We start from the raw sequence: 17,618 nt of genomic DNA, 5'->3' as shown, positions 1-17,618 counted from the left end.
GGTCTCCACTTGCCAGGACTGTGGAGCGGGTTTGAACCCTGCACCTTCTGACTCGGAGGCTACCAGTAAGCCAAAGTCTGGGTATTAAGTATAAACTGGTGAGATTTAAATTTCCCAACAATTCCAAGGTTACAGCACTGTTCCACAGCATCATCCCCTTCGCAATGTTTATCTTCCCTTGCTACAATTGTCTCCCATCCTCACTCCATACCTTGCACCTGCCACCCAAAAATGTGACCCTCTAGGTCCAATCATTCCCTCACGCTCCAGCATTTTTGTGATGACTCCCCATTATTTGAAGAAGGGCAGGGGAGGCCTGGTGCCCTGGCCAGCATTTATCCTTCAAACAACTGCACTAAAACAGATCATCTGGTCATTTATCTCATGACTGTTAGTGAGACTTTGCTGTGTGCAAATTGACTGCCAGGTTTCCGTGACTCCAATTCAGAAAAAGCACCTCATTGGCTGTGAAGCTCTTTGGGACATCTTGAGATCATGAAAGACACTTTATAAATGCAAGTTCATTCATTCATTCATTCTTTCTGACTGCTTCGAAGAGCATTCCTTCACTTAGACGTATTTCAAACCCTCTGTGTAAACAGGCATAAGGTTCCATAACTTTTTTTTAAAGCCCCACATCTACGTTAATAATGGTTGTTCTTGAATGTGTATTTGTCTTGTAATGACCACTGCAAATGATTTAGACTGGGAGTCAAACAGGTTGTAGTGGTAAAAGTGTTCAGTGTGAGGGAGGGAGTGATCTAAATCTAGAACACCTAGAGTAAATGCAGCTAAATTATTAACGCCATCATGTATCCAGTCTCTGGTCCAAAATTACTTGAATTTATTTGGGCATTTCTGGGGCATTATTTCAGCGCACCTACATTTCATGAAGTTTTGGGTAGTACCGTTTCCGTCAGGTTTCTGCCCCTTTAAAGTAGCAATCCAATTTGTGGTTTCACAATCCACCCACTGATTCTCCATGGGTCGTTTAAATATAGCGTTGGCACGCTGAAATCCCTGAGGTTACGCTCGGGTGCGCCAATTATTATTTGGAATTATTTAAATGAAACGTACACGTTGACAGTAAAATGTTACTTTGAAGCCTGAAGAAAATGTAAACACTGACTACTGGAGCTAGAAAAAAAGCTTTGCAGTGATATTTTTTGCTTTCTACCTAGACAGAGCTGCAATTGCCTCTGACAGCTGAGAAACCACAGGGATATTTTGTCCCCACCCCACATTAGGAGGTTCTGAATACCAAGTGTGAGATTCCCAAATGGGCATCCCTTTGCAATTATAATGGAGTAGGAGGAACGGCAGAACAAGGTAAGTAGCCATGAGATAAAAACAGAAAATGCTGGAAAAGCTCAGCAAGTGAGGCAGCATCTGTGGAGAAAGAAACAGAGTTAACGTTGCAGGTCAAAGACCTTTCGTCAGAACTTGATACCCATGAGATCTGGATCCCATGACTCCAAAGTGAAGGGCAGCCTTCTCCTCGGTCTCCGCTGGGAAAGTGATACATCATCACCCACTACCTGGAATCAGTTCCCAGGGTCATCCACATCTTCAACAACTTAGTAAAGCTCACCCACTACCAGTGTAATATGTATAGTGTATCACGAACACTAATATTTTTAAAGACTTTTCAACCAAGCTTTCGGTCATCCATTCTTACCATACCCACGCTTTGTGAAACGATGTGGGATGTTTTGCTACATTAAAACAGCCATCTAAGCGCAAGTTGTTGTGTCCTCTCGTTCCTTATATCTTGGCGAATCTGCATTGCACTTTGTTCATGGCTCAGATAGCCTTTCTGTAATGGGATGGTCAAAACTGCTTGGTAACACTCGTATCTGCTTTCGAAGATTGAGGGTTCAACTCTGCCTCGCGGCTTAAGCACTTAATTTAAAGTGACCATTTTTAGTGCAGTACTGAAAATCTTGTATTGTCAGAGGTGCTGTCCTTAACTGTTTCTATAGTTGATGTGAACATTAACGATCCTGTGGTACTATTTGAACAGGATCTGGGAGCTTTCTGGGTGTCTGGGCCAACATCCCTCCCTCAACTAATTCCTCCCTCAACCAACACCATCTAAACACATTCATCTTGTTGCTGTTTGTGGAATCTTGCTGTTGCAAAATTGTTTCTATGTTTGCCCATTTAACAAGTGGACACTTCAAAAATAATTGAATGTGAAGCACTTTGAGTTGCGATAAGAAACTGTAGTTGCAAGTCTTTTTTTTGGAATAAATACTCCAACTGTAGCCTAATCAATGCTTTAATTAGCACTTCCGTGTTTTTGTATTCAGTGCCACTATATGGAAAACCCAGAATCTAATTACCCCTTTTTAACACAATTCTGCTGTGTACCCCTGGATCGTCCTGTTTTCAGCGCATTGGGAAATTTACTGCATATTTCCATTGAGGGGCAGCATGCACAGTGCTTGCAGTTACAGTGCAGCAACGTGGCACCGGAATGGAATTGCCGATTGTGCTGCTTTTGTTCCAGTGTTCTAGGTAAATACATCGTTTCATCAGTACTGTGTTTCTTGTAAGTTCAGTGCTGCCTTGATTCCAAAAGACTGATGTCAGACTATGCAGAGTTGACTCCTACCCAGATACTTGCTCCTTCAGTGTTTAGTGCATTTAAAAATGGAGGGGAGGAGGGTCATGTTGCCTACTCACTTAATGTGATAACTGCTCTTCCCAAATAGTTATCCAGTGCAGTGAGTTGGTATGGCATTGACTTATTATTACCAGCAGATGGCAGCATCGACCTATTATAGAAATACAGATAGTTTGCAACTCCTATTAATGATGACTCGGTGGTAATATAACTCAGGAAAACAAAAACTTGTTTGAATCTCGAGATTACATTGCGGACGTTATGTAACCCACTCCCTGACATTCATTGTTTTCTGTATTATAGAAACTTTTCTTTTGGTTAAGCAAACACTAGTTGACTTGACGTGGTGAAATTGAGCAAAGTGTTGGAGCAGGTTTGAATCTTTATTGCAAAAATACTGATTTTACAGCAGAGGAAGGCTTTTTTATTGCAGTGTATAACCTCCAGGCTATTTTCTGTGTTTGTGTGGGTGTAAAAAGTTTTTTTAAAATGTAAGCTGGCTGCATATTACAAGGTGAGGGGGAAAAATCGTTCATACCGCCCTCTCCCAATCTTGCTGTCATTACCTCTTCTATTTGTGCCCCCACTGATCTGTCCTGTCAGACTCAGGTACTGCCTCTGCGTTTCATGTATTGCACCAAAAGGCTTTAAAGGAAATTACCCAAGAAGAACAACTAAACATAAAATGTTGTCATTTAGGTATTTTACTCCCTCCGTTTCATAAGCAGTGACTTTTTCAAGGCATATGGATCCCTGGGTGCCAGTAGCTCTCTGGTATCTCACCCAAGTGACCATTCTTAAGGACCTTTAAAGTTCATTTTCATTGTATTTTAGTTTTTGCTTTTAGCAACCAACAAAAAAACACAAGGAAATCGGGGTGGGTGCAGAGAGAATTTGAGCTCAAAACACCAGGAGAAAATCGGCAAAACTCAGTTTTTATTTTGAACAATATTAAACCCCAAGAAAACAAGCAAGACTAACAAGGCAGTAATGCTAAATGGATCGTTAAAAGTCACAAAACACATGGGAAATGAAAGGATAAACCTAAGCATTCATATTTATTCAGCCTTTGGAGCATACAAAGTTGCATTTCATGAAAGCAATGATCCAACTCCAATCCCACGAACATGTGAGGGTCCAATACAGCAAAAGATTTTATTCATTGAGGAGCAAACTCAGCAGTTCCATGGGTCAGTGGTTGACAACAAAACAATGTACTCACTTGGGTTGTCCACTTAGTCAATTCTTTTCCATTTTAACATTTCTGAAATTTCTGGTATTGATCAGGTTGCTTGAGATTGGGAAGATTAATACTTTAATTTTTCTTCCTATCATTACACAGCCTATGAACAATATCAGAGAGCAGTTAAGAGTCAACCACGTTGGCATGGAACTGGAGTCACATATAGGTCAGACCAGGTAAGGACGGCAGGTTTCTTTCCCTAAAGGATATTGGCGAACCGGTTGGGTTTTTACAACAATCCGATAGCTTCATGGTCACTTTTACTGATTGCAGCTTTTTATTTCCAGATTATTAAAACTGAATTCAAATTCTCAAACTGCCACGATGGGATTTGAACTTTCCTTCTCTGAGATTTTTAGTTCAGGCCTCTGGATTACTAGTCCAGTAACATAACCACCACATAAGAATATAAGAAATAGGAGCTGAAATAGGCCATAAGGCCCCTCGAGCCTGCTCCGCCATTCAATAAGATCATGGTTTTGGAGGGACAGTAATGACTTACCTCAAATTGTTCCCCTTCCAGAATTTGGCTCTGAAAGTCGAGTCCCTTTTTGTGTGCATATCAGGCCAGTGCAACTAAGGTGCATGTTTTGTGCACATGTTCTCACATGATGGGCGTGACTGCATCACTAGCGTGACGTGTGCTTATCTCGGGATCCATTGGGAGCAGGGATAATTCTTTGGGCGGGAAAAAGCAGAAATTGTTTTTTACTGATCCACCAACCCAGAAAAATCCAGGAATTTATCAATGAAAATCAGTTTTAAAGAAAAAAAACTATTTTAAAGGTCTCTAGCCATTCTTTACGTGTGAGTCTGGATATTGAATGTTGGCAGACAACTCTAATGGGATTGGGAGACACCAGAGCTGAGCCCCATCGTGCCCTCACACAACACATCCAACACACACACTCACACTTCTTCCTGCAGGAGGAAACAGATCCTGATCTGATTGTTTCCCCTCTCCCCTCACCACATCAGAGACCATATCTGACAGGAGAGGTGGGAGAGAAAATATTTTAATTCCTGAAGTAGAACATTTCATTCTGTATGCTGATTTATTAGAACAAGAGTGTCTAATAAAACTAACTGCAAACAGCTGACACAATAAAGGCTGTGACAAGCACTTTCAGGGTGAAAGCTACAAAGGTAAGAGAAGCACAGCTTCCCAATGGCTAAGAGTTCAAACCAGGAGTAGCTGAGCCATTCCGACCTCGAAGGTCTCAGGTACGACTGAGAATGTGTCGAATTAGCTGACCTCAGCTAGGGTGATGACACTGTGCTGCAGTTGGTCCTAGTGTCCCTGGGTTAAGAAAGTAAAAGTCAGCGAGAGTTCACTCTCCTGATTGATACCCAGGGGGATGTGTGTGGGTCAGATGAGGGTCTGCCTCAGCTGCGAGAGAGTAGAGAAGATTGAGGGGTGATCTGATTGAGGTGTTTAAAATGTTAAAAGGATTCGATAGGGTAGATACAGAGAAACTATCTCCTCCGATGGAGGCATCAAGAACGAGGGGATGTAAAATTAGAGCTAGGCCATTTAGGAGGGAAATCAGGGAGCATTTTTTCACATAAAGGGTAGTAGAAATCTGGAACTCTTTTCCTCCAAAAGGCTGTGGGTGCTGGGATAATTGGAGCTTTCAAGACTGAGATTTTTGTTAGATAAGGGTATCAAGGGATGTGGAGCTAAGGTGGGAAAATGGAGTTGAGGTACAGACCCGCCATGATCTAATTGAATGGTGGAGCAGGCACGAGTGGCTGAATGGCCTGGTCCTGTTCCTATACTTTCCTGCAGTCGAATAACCTGCCACCACTCATTGCCCAGGCTCACACGTGAAGATTGGCCACCAGCTGAAGCACCAGAGAGCGACTGGAACCCAACCTCAGCAAGGACACGGTGTCTTGAGAAGGAAGGAGAGGAAACCGGCAAGAAAAAAAATGAGAAGCTAGAATCATAATTGATATTCTGTTAGTGAAAGTTTTAAAATAAGTATCGTGTGGAATTCTGCTGCAGTATGCAGAAGATAGCAGGTAGTCACCAGTAGGGCACTGTTGGCATGCAGGGCCTTCTTAACACATCTGTTGTTTTGAGATTTCTTAGCCCATTTGTATCCGCACTCGCAGGACGTCTCACTGAGGGGCCCACTGACACGTTAGACATGATGCATTACACTTCAGCAGACCTCAGACCTTTAAACTGCAGTTACACAGCTGCACTGGACAGATGGTATTGCAGTGAGTCACTGCACCATACTGGCATCTGATTCATTGTTGCCTAAAGAAAAGCACCACATACACGGAAGGCAAAATACATTGTGAGACAGCCCCTGTGCTTAAATAGTATACTGAATGTAGGGGAAACCGTTATAGCTATGACTCCTTTCCTGGAGCCACTAATGCTTGCTGGGAAACAGGTCCCTCTTGCCAGTTGCCTTCCCTTACCTTGCCCAAGTGGCTATTTTTTATATGTGAACCTAGACAGTGATTGTCAGTAGGCTATTCCACCATGGAGGGCACCACGGCCAAGCTCCATTCTGCCCTTGTTGAATGTCCGCACATGCACTCTGGGATCACTGAATAGTGATCAGAAGTAGGAATTGTGGCTGATTTTTCCCCTTTCCTAGCCCAATGGCTGTGAGGGCAATTGTAATGCCACTAATTCAGTATAGACCAGGAATGGTACCCGGACCCTGCCAGTTTTGTATGGCGCTGTACCACATCAGGTGGAGCATTTACCTCGAGTCATCAGGACGGCGCCATTGGAGTCTTTTCAGAGTGACAAAAACATAAATAAAATCCTTTGAAGGAGCCGTAATAAAACTTGAATAATCCACCCCATTCAAATCAGTCTTGCAATCAAATTCTGTCTTCAGAAGTATGGATTACTTACGCAGAATTTCAGCTCCAAGGTCAATTATCCCTCAAAGAAACCTTCAACCTAATTACCTCCTCTCTTTCTCTTGCCTTCCCCAAGACAGGACCCTGACGTGAATGAAATGTGTCGCTTCAGTGAGTTGCACTGGTTAAATCTCTTCACAATAACAAGAGATGCTCATTTCTAGTACAACAGTTGTTACATGGATGTAATTAGAAGAAATATAGTGGGCGGGATTGCTAGTAAAACAAAGAAACACTCTACTGATTTGCTCTGTAATCGTAGGATGTGGGTAATAGTTAGTTCTTAAATATTGGGTAAATGCCTTTTTACCATTTGCCCTTGTCCCTTGTTGAAGTGTCTAATCTCATTGAGCTTGTTTTACCAAGCTTTCAAAAATAGTATGACTGTTCAACAAAACACTGTGGGGCCTAAATTCAACATCGTTGCACCTGTTTTATGAGCGTGAAATGAGCGTAACAATGACAAATTTAGCAGTGGAAAGGCCCAGACCATTGCTAGAATCGGCAGGGCCTTCTTGTAGGTGGCCATGGCAGCCCATTTCTGAAATTGGTGGAAAGTAGTCACAACTTGTGTTGCCATTTAAAGGGACTGCTGGAGGCCACGGAAGATCTTTTAACTTACTTTAATAAGGAGGCAGGAAGAGCAGGAATACTGCTCCTGCCTCCACGTTAAGACTGCAGCTGCTGCCGGCTCACTCGCGCCCTCCCCCCCCCCCCCCCCCCACCCCCAGATCGTCTCCCCTTCCCAGATTTATCTGTGCCAATGTCTGAGCCGGTGGAAAACTAAAGGGCCCGGACCGGCAAGTTGCCTAATCAATTATGATGATGATGAGGCTCGAAGACCAATTTAGGATGGTCCTCGGGCATCTCCCATTCTGGCACACCTTTGCTGCTCACCGCGCAAATCGCGCCTGGTTTCAGGCACTAATGAATTTAGGCCTCTTTTTTTTAAATTAATGAACCTAATTGAAGGGCCAGAGCCCATAGTGCAGGACACCACCGAAGTTAAAAAGATTAGGAGTGAGGATGAGGTCGATTTTTTTTTGAAGCGTAAGTGGCTAGGTTGCACCAAGCTTCAGTCTTAAAAAACCTGAATATTGTAGGAGGAAGGGGAGACTGAGGAAGGTGAGGTCCTGGGAAAGTGAGTTAGAGTATGCGCACAGTGAAATTGCTGGGAAGAGGAAGAGCGTTTAGAGCTTGGATGTGACAGCTGATAGGAGTTTAACAGTGCACACCAGAATTGATTTCTCAACACACTTAGAACGGAACCTCTTTAAATACTTGATGCATCAGCTGAATTTTCATCTCTAGTTCAAAATGGATATTTGCCAGCAATGTAGCACTCTCACTGCCGTCCAAGTTGAGATCAGCTAATTCAATACGGATCAGGGATTGATCTGTATTTTTTAAAAGATTTTATTCTTGGGATGTGGGTGACGCTGGCAAGGTCGCATTTATTGCCCATTCTTGTTGCCCTGAGAAGATGGTGGTGAGTCTTCTCCTTGGATTACTTCAGTCCTAGTGGTGATGGTGCACCGTGATGGTGTTAGGTGCAGGATTTCAGGATTTTGATCCAGTGACAATAAAGGAATGGCTATATTTGTCCAAGTCAAAATGGTGTGGAACTTGGAGATGATGGTGTTCCCATGTTATTGCTGCTTAGTATCACCGCACATGGTGTATTTTACCCACTGAGCCAGTGGAAGAGCAGCTTTGAATGTTCTTTGTTATTTGCCCCCCATCTGTTGTGGCGGTAACAATTTTGGACTGACATCAACAAAAATATGTCTTCCACCCCTCCCCCACTCACACAACCCACTGCAGTACATTGCCTTAAGTGGAGCTGATGTGAGGACACACTGGGATCTCCCACTAATTCCACCACACAGTCACTTTCTTTCGGAATCCAGTTGGCAGCTGCAGACGGAGAGGCATCACCATTGTCATGCTGATACCTGTCTCTGTGACAGATGAGACTAACAGCAGGGCAGACATCTGCTGAGGTGGGGTCACTCAATGCAGATGACACAAATCATTGTTTACGTTAACTAAATAAAAAGAGCGCAGCTGCTGATCTCCTTCGTGGACTTCTGTATAGACATGCTCTGTAAAATAGGTATTAAAGTCTTCTTGTCCTACCCCTATTCTGCAGAGAGTACTTATTATACTATTAACTTACATGTGATTATATCAGCTACTTAATCTAGTTCCTAGTTACCTGAATAGTCAATGAGTGCTGATAGCAATAATGGAGTTTAATATGGATATCTGAATGGTTCAATGTGTCTATCAACACTTAAGTAAAGGCTGCTGTGAGAGACAGGCAACTTCAGAGAGTAAAAAAGAGGGAGACTGTACAGGAAGAGAAGAACAGTGAGAGACTGTAGAGAGAGGAAAAAAAGAGAAAAGTTACAGGGAGAAAGATAAAACACGGGAGACTGCAGAGATACAGAAACCGAGATTATGTAGAGAGAGAAAGAGGTAAAGAGAGAGGGAGACTGCAGGGATAGAGATGGATGGCATATCATTTTTTCTATGCTGCTCATAGAGAGCAAGTTGCACCATCAGCACTGAACCATGAGTCATTTTCAGGATTCTTTTGTACATTTATATTTGCTTAATGTCTGGAATATATTTTATTCAGCCCTAGAAATAGACTTGTGTCAGTGAAGGGTGTAATTTTGCTTCAATCTGAGGACAGCCAGCTCAGGTCTCTGGCTAAATCTCAATAGTGAAATTATCTGCTTTAAAAGTGGAGCTCCAACACAGTTATTTAAAAAGCAACATTTGAAATGATAGTTTTCCAACACCAGCCATAGAACATGTGTTGTTTCCAACTCATGGGACTGATGTTGGTGCAGGAAAACTCCGGTTTCAAATAAAGCACCTAGTTACTGGGGTTCAGCTCACAGGTAGAATTTAGTTAAGTCTTGTCTAGATATTCCACTAAAATGTTAAACATAAATGTTTGGGGTTCTCTAATGGCTCAGTACCCAATGCGGTACTGATCAACACCAGGCCTATGCTGATCTAGCAAATCTCAGCCAACAGTCTAGTTATTCCTTTCACTGACACAGATTTTTTTTATTAGCAAGAGCAGATGTTGCAGCTGGCCCCTGGGCCGGAGACAGGAAAAGAATCATCCAGAGTTCCCACTCCTGATTGTTTTCCGGTGACTCCTGCTGGGAAGGGCACGTGTTTGTGAACAGGTGCGGACAGGATTGGGCTCAGAAATTATGCGTCCGCAACCTGCCGACGCTCATTGGCGGTAACTTTAACTTTGGACGACAGTGTAAAACGCTGGGCCGCCCGTTAAACACCTCCTTTTGTTTCCATTGAAGTCAATGAAAGGTGTTTAACGAGCAATCGAGCCAATATTGCCCACTGTCAAAATTACCACCGTTGACTTGGCCGCAAGTGAAAATTGAGCATTTGGATGAAATGCCAGAGGGCAGTTAATACCCACAGAACCATGCCCAGGAATCTTCAGGAGAGGGAAAAAAAAGTGAACATTGGAGGGAGGAAAACATTGCAATGTATCAGCTACCTTCCAGTTTTGCTCTTTATCTCTCCTTCAAATTTGCAGAACAGACTTTATGACAGACTGGTGGCTGTGCCTGGATAGGCATTCCTCCAGTCAGCAACACTGCCCCTTTAACACAAATCTTCCTTCAATGATTTTACCCAAACTAGCACTCCCAGAAGAGCTGACAGATGTACTGACTGCACCTGTCACAATAATTTATCGTGTGATAATCCATATAAGCCAGTGATAAATCAGCTCATATTTTTTGATATTAGATTTCATTTATTTAAAATACTATTTTCTTCCCTTGCTCTCTGTGGTCTCTCAGCACCGTGTTCCACATTCGCTGCAGATAGACAGGCCAACCTGCTCCCAGGCTTCTCCCAGAACTTTGTAGTCAGTTCTTAACAAGCAAATAAGACCAGTCAAGTCGGGGGAGGTCACCCTCCCGCTCTGATTTTCCTCGTCTCCCCTGAAAGCGGCTAGCCTGAGTTTAGCATTCCCCTCGCCCAACGACATGGCCGATATTGGGAATGCGTCATGTGGGGAATTGCAAACATAAACCGTGGTACAGTTGCAGTGCGCTGTACTGGGAAGGGATATGGCAGGGGATGAAAGAGGAGATTCATGCTTCACTTTATAGCAGGGTACCTCCAAATCAATCCCACTGTAAAACTGATCCCTTGGGTGGGTCCTGCTCTCTTCAGCTCCAATTGACACATGTTAGAAGGGCCACTAGAAAATTGCAGTTGTATTTACATTGTGGAATCCACGAAAATGGCTCCACCCCACAAAAGTAGCATACTCCACCCTGTGGAAATTGGAAGTATCAACCTTGGCTCAGTTGCTAGTACTCTCGTCTCTAGAGTCAGAAGGTTGTGGCTTCGAGTCCCACTGCAGAGAATTGAGCAGATAATCTAGGTTGACGCTTCAATGCAGTACCAAGGGAGTGCAGCAATGTCGGAGGGGCTGTCTTTCATGCCGAGACGTTAAACCGATGCCCCGTCTGCCCTCTCAGGTGGGCATTAAAGAACCCATGGCGCTATTCAAAGAAGAGGAGGCGAGTTCTCCCCGGCCATTATTTATCCATCAACCAACATCGCAAACAGATGAAGGGAGCGGGAAGAGTACCTGTGTGAACTGGAGAAAGTGGGGAAAGACAAATGGCTACATGTGCAAAGAAGCAAGGGAGATTAATAAACGACTCAACCCCTGACCAGCAGTATAACTCGGTGATGTGTCGCTCAACCATTTTGTCCACTCTGCCGGTTATGTTGCATGGTGGATGAGGTTTTTTTGTTTGTTTTACGTATTTATTCACTTCTGTTCTCTGATCCTGCAGCTTTGCTTGATGTTCTAGTGAGCTTATCCCTGTTCTACACGTCCTGGATTTTTGTTGCTGCTTTCACCCAGTTACTTGCTGAGGAGAGCCATTATTTTTACTTTTTTTTATTCGTTCATGGGATGTGGGCTTCGCTGGCGAGGCCGGCATTTATTGCCCATCCCTAATTACCTTTGAGAAGGTGGTGTTGAGCCGCTTTCTTGAACCGCTGCAGTCCGTGTGGTGAAGGTTCTCCCACAGTACTGTTAGGTAGGGAGTTCCAGGATTTTGACCCAGCGACGATGAAGGAACGGCGATATATTTCCAAGTCGGGATGGTGTGTGACTTGGAGGGCAACGTGCAGGTGGTGTTGTTCCCATGTGCCTGCTGCTCTTGTCCTTCCAGGTGGTAGAGGTTGCGGGTTTGGGAGGTGCTGTCGAAGAAGCCTTGGCGAGTTGCTGCAGTGCATCCTGTGGATGGTACACACTGCAGCCACTGTGCACCGGTGGTGAAGGGAGTGAATGTTTAGGGTGGTGGATGGGGTGCCAATCAAGCGGGCTGCTTTGTCTTGGATGGTGTCGAGCTTCTTGAGTATTGTTGGAGCTGCACTCATCCACTCATATAGTGGAGAGTATTCCATCACACTCCAGACTTGTGCCTTGTAGATGGTGGAAAGGCTTTGGGGAGTCAGGAGGTGAGTCACTCGCCACAGAATACCCAGCCTCTGACCTGCTTTTGTAGCCACAGTATTTATATGGCTGGTCCAGTTGAGTTTCTGGTCAATGGTGACCCCCAGGATGTTGATGGTGGGGGATTCGGTGATGGTAATGCTGTTGAATGTCAAGGGGAGGTGGTTAGACTCTCTCTTGTTGGAGATGGTCATTGCCTGGCACTTGTCTTGAGCGAATGTTACTTGCCACTTATCAGCCCAAGCCTGGATGTTGTCCAGGTCTTGCTGCATGCGGGCTCGGACTGCTTCATTATTTGAGGGGTTGCGAATGGAACTGAACACTGTGCAGTCATCAGCGAACATCCCCATTTCTGACCTTATGATGGAGGGAAGGTCATTGATGAAGCTGAAGATGGTTGGGCCTAGGACACTGCCCTGAGGAACTCCTGCAGCAATGTCCTGGGGCTGAGATGATTGGCCTCCAACAACCACTACCATCTTCCTTTGTGCTAGGTATGACTCCAGCCACTGGAGAGTTTTCCCCCTGATTCCCATTGACTTCAATTTTACTAGGGCTCCTTGTTGCCACACTCGGTCAAATGCTGCCTTGATGTCAAGGGCAGTCACTCTCACCTCACCTCTGGAATTCAGCTCTTTTGTCCATGTTTGGACCAGGGCTGTCATGAGGTCTGGAGCCGAGTGGTCCTGGCGGAACCCAAACTGAGCATCGGTGAGCAGGTTATTGGTGAGTAAGTGCCGCTTGATAGCACTGTCGACGACACCTTCCATCACTTTGCTGATGATTGAGAGTAGACTGATGGGGGGTAATTGGCCGGATTGGATTTGTCCTGTTTTTTGTGGACAGGACATACCTGGGCAATTTTCTACATTGTCGGGTAGATGCCAGTGTTGTAACTGTACTGGAACAGCTTGGCTAGAGGCGCAGCTATTTCTGGAGCACAAGTCTTCAGCACTGCAGCCGGGATGTTGTCGGGGCCCATAGCCTTTGCTGTATCCAGTGCACTCAGCCGTTTCTTGATATCACGTGGAGTGATTCGAATTGGCTGAAGACTGGCTTGTGTGATGGTGGGGATATCGAGAGGAGGCCGAGATGGATCATCCACTTGGCACTTCTGGCTGAAGATGGTTGCAAACGCTTCAGCCTTGTCTTTGCACTCACGTGCTGGACTCCGCCATCGTTGAGGATGGGGATGTTTACAGAGCCTCCTCCTCCTGTTAGTTGTTTAATTGTCCATCACCATACACGACTGGATGTGGCAGGACTGCAGAGCTTTGATCTGATCCGTTGTCGAATCGCTTAGCTCTGTCTATAGAATGTTGCTTCCACTGTTTAGCATGCATGTAGTCCTGAGTTGTAGCTTCACCAGGTTGGCACCTCATTTTTAGGTACGCCTGGTGCTGCTCCTGGCATGCTCTTCTACACTCCTCATTGAACCAGGATTGATCCCCTGGCTTGTTGGTAATGATAGAGTGAGGAATATGCAGGGCCATGAGGTTACAGATTGTGCTGGAATACAATTCTGCTGCTGCTGATGGCCCACAGCGCCTCATGGATGCCCAGTTTTGAGCTGCTAGATCTGTTCTGAATCTATCTCATTTAGCACGGTGGTAGTGCCATGCAACATGTTGGATGGTGTCCTCAGTGCGAAGATGGGATTTCATCTCCACGAGGACTGTGCGGTGGTCATTCCTACCAATACCGTCATGGACAGATGCACCTGCGACAGGTAGATTGGTGAGGACTAGGTCAAGTAAGTTTTTCCCTCGTGTTGGTTCACTCACCACCTGCCGCAGGCCCAGTCTGGCAGCTATGTCCTTTAGGACTTGGCCAGCTCGGTCAGTAGTGGCGCTACCAAGCCACTCTTGGTGATGGACATTGAAATCCCCCACCCAGAGTACATTCTGTGCCCTTGCTACCCTCAGTGCTTCCTCCAAGTGGTGTTCAACATGGAGGAGTACTGATTCATCAGCTGAGGGAAGGCGATAGGTAGGCGGCAGATGTCAAAGGGGAACTGCTCCTGGTTACATAGAGTAAGCAGGAAAATGTGGCTGGAGTTTTTGTAGTTGTCTCCAAGTCATGCAGCAGATCTCTCATCTGATGTCCACACACTAGCACTTTCCAGCAGGGGTAACTGGATATCATCCATGAGGGAACCTGGGTTGGATTCTCCCCTTACTAGACCTAGGATGCTGAGGCCAATTGTAGCACCCAACTACCACCTAGGCTCAGATTAACTAACTCAACATTAACTAGGGAGTGTACCAGGGTTCCTCCTGTTCTGTATGGCTCAGTTCCATAAAGTGACTTTACTAACTGAGCCATTAGGAGAGAGTAATTGCACTGTGAAGGTGAGGGGAATTTGGAATCATATCACAAGGTGTGAATGTTCACTAAAAATAGATGTTACAGTAAAAGCTGGGCTGAAATTATATGGAAATAGAAATTCCTATTGAACCACACAGTACAGGTGAACATATGGTGCCCAAATTGCATTCATTACAAGTATGTCATTCCAGATGCTGAGGGCATCTGTAACTCAACTGTGCAAAGTCTGAGTCAGAGAACAAAATAATTTCTTTCCATTTTGTTAATTAAAATGATTATGTATTGTATATAACAAAAAAAACTAGATGTCAATGTGCACAAATTACAGTGTGGAATTTCCAAAACTCTAGCCTGGTAAATGCACCATATGTTACTGAGCCAATCAAATGAAGAAGATCCTAAGTTTAATCCTAGGTCTGTGCTGAGTTAGCTGATCTCAGCTGAGACAGTGGAAGGAGTGCTGCAATCGGCCTCAATGTCCCTAGGTTAGGAAGAGGAAAGAATCAGCCAGGGTTTCCACTCCTGATTCCTGTTGAGTGACTGCTGGAAAGTGTACATGTGTGGTCAGCCTATGATACCAACATCCCCTCCCCAGACCACATCAAATAACCTGCCAACATTCACAGTCTAGGTTTGTACATGAAGAATGGCCACTTGGGAGAGGTCCCCAGGGGTCTGTCAGCGTCTGTGGGAACCGAGCATGGCCGAAAATTACTTGTCATTGTAATCGGATCATTATTCAGTACTGGATAACCAACCAGAATGGAGATCAAGTTTTAATTTTTTTTAAAGTTCACTTTAAATTTGAGAAAGTGATTTTTTTCCCCCCCCATTGATTTAATTTCTTTTAAGGATTTGTTCACATCTCTCTTGTAACTTAGATTTTCTCCTGATGTTCAGTAGTGTCTTCGAATGCTCAGCAAGAGTAATTGGATTCATGTTTGAGATTCTGTTGATGTTATTTTCCAATGGTTACCCGGTGTATTAAGTCTGAAGAAATCCTTAATAACGAGTGCCTCGTGGTCCCAATGGCTCAGTTGGTAAGTGTGCTATATGTTGTGGAACTAAACTAAACAAGCTATATACATCTCAGACTGAACCCCTGGGCTATGGTGAGATCATTAAGTTTATTTCGGGTAACAGTAGGGATGTGTGACAAAAATGTAGTTTTTGTCTGTATTCAATTTTTAATTTGGATTTTTTTTGGTGGCTTGAATCAGCATGTAAGGGATTAACATCCCACCAACAGGTAGAAAGGTCATTAGCTCAGAGACCAGAACAGTTGGCAGCAGCAGCTTCACAATCTGTGTGATTCTAAGGATACCACAATGGTTTGTCTAAGGTGTAAATGTCTGGAGCCATAGCATTCAATCACCAACACTCAAAATCAGGCAACCATTCAAATAATGATAAGAGAAATGCAACCTTCTGTGGATGGTTGTTGTTCTAATGTAATTATGAAAGATACAGTTGTCTATTGCCTTTTATTTCTGTATAACTTCAAGGAGTTGAGATTGTATTTTATGGGAGAATGTTACCGGGCGAGTCATTGTCGGGTTTTCAGCAACCAGCCATTAGAGAAGTGCTCTGTGTAGAAGCTTTATGCTGACCTGCAGAATTCAGTTTTGAGGTTGTGATATGTTCCATAGCACAAGAAGGGAGTTCATGTTTTAGTCAGTATTTGGCTAGAATGTGAGTGGCGTCTTTATTATTTTATATATGTAGCAGAGTAGAGAAATGAACGCTTCTCTGTTTTATACTCTTTACTGTTCACACTCCATTCTCGTGAATAAAATCACTTGTGGTTTAGAACCCGAGTCTCAGTTTGGTAAGAGTAAAGGAAGAGAGGATAATCACTTAGTGGCACTTGATACATTCCAGTAACCAATGTATAGAGTAAGGGCATGCTGTTCTGCTTTGTGGGTCTTCCTATCATTTACTTAGATATTGGGCAAGTTAAGATGCACTCAAGACTGTAGAGCACGCTGTCAGTTTATGGGACTGGCTTGAAAAAATATATATATGTTAAAAACCCAAAACAATAACTGGGCGTTACATTGGTCTCCGCACCTCTATACTGGGGAGGGGAATAATAAATCAGCTAAGAATCCCACTCATCCGCACTATCCAGTGACCTCCATTGGAAAATATGCGTTTGTGCCTGTCGGCTGAGGGCAGATCAGGCTTGGGCTCAGTTGTGATGCCTCCACCATCCCGTTAACCAGCCTACCAACACTGATGGGCTCACAAATCAAACATGGCCACAAGGGTGAGGTACTTGAAGGTGGCTGGTGTCCATGTAACCATAATCCCAGTGTTAGTCACCATCCTGGTCAAAGGAGAGGCAAGAACTGGGCTGGGAGAGGAACTTTAACCATTGTTTGTATTTACATAGGTTTCGAGATTAGTACAACATCAGAATATGTGATACTGGATCCTGCTTCAGCACATTCTCACCAGGACTCGGGGGAGCTGCCTGTTTAGTTGATTTAACTCAGTCAGCAATGATGCCAGCATTGAAGTATTTTAAGTTCTGTGTCTTTGGTTTGGAAGCACATTGAAACCATATGTGGCACATTCCTGATCGCCCACTCCTCCTCAGCAAACTGTCAGTCAGGTCTTGAAACTAGGCTGCTGTGTGTTTTGGACAGTGCCTCATAATTAGCACACTGTCTAGTTAATAATCTTTGGAAAGAGGTGAAAGGCTATGAGTGTATCTTGCATGAGGTGCCTGACCTGTAGCTATTTGAAGTCTCTTTCGCAGATCAATTTTATTTTGTATTTTCTTTTAATCCAAGACTTGAATTACAGTAGGAAACATTTATTTCTTTTCTAGTTTCCTCCTATTCTTCTGTGTGTGTGTGTGTGTGTGTGTGTGTGTGTGCCCACTGCACAAGACTGCTCCAGTTGGCACAAAAAATTGTCCGTCTCGGTCAGAGTGGCCACAGGAGGGGCAGTGTGCGAAATGAAAGTGTCACACTGGTACAATA

At 44.2% G+C, this 17,618-nt stretch overlaps 1 protein-coding gene across 11 annotated transcripts in view; it reads left to right on the top strand.

Annotated features, from left to right (window-relative positions):
* Window positions 1-6,847, top strand: part of fnbp1b (formin binding protein 1b) — a 269,577-nt gene extending 262,730 nt beyond the window's left edge. For 7 of the 11 annotated variants that reach the window (XM_067969826.1, XM_067969829.1, XM_067969825.1 and 4 more), the window contains 2 exons: window positions 3,972-4,048; window positions 4,160-6,847. In XM_067969826.1, the coding sequence (XP_067825927.1) occupies window positions 3,972-4,048; window positions 4,160-4,207 (125 nt within the window). In that variant the 3' untranslated portion in view covers window positions 4,208-6,847. Of the gene's footprint in view, window positions 1-1,181; window positions 1,744-3,971; window positions 4,049-4,159 lie in introns of those variants that run through there. The other 4 variants (XM_067969830.1, XM_067969832.1, XM_067969835.1 and 1 more) reach the window with 3 other exon arrangements.
* The last annotated feature ends 10,771 nt before the right edge of the window (window positions 6,848-17,618 follow it).

The sequence above is a fragment of the Heptranchias perlo genome, chromosome 31 (assembly GCF_035084215.1).
Source record: "Heptranchias perlo isolate sHepPer1 chromosome 31, sHepPer1.hap1, whole genome shotgun sequence".
NCBI classification, from domain to species: domain Eukaryota; kingdom Metazoa; phylum Chordata; class Chondrichthyes; order Hexanchiformes; family Hexanchidae; genus Heptranchias; species Heptranchias perlo.
The sequence above is the reverse complement of the archived record's forward strand: the minus strand, read 5'-3'. Positions and strand labels throughout refer to the sequence as shown.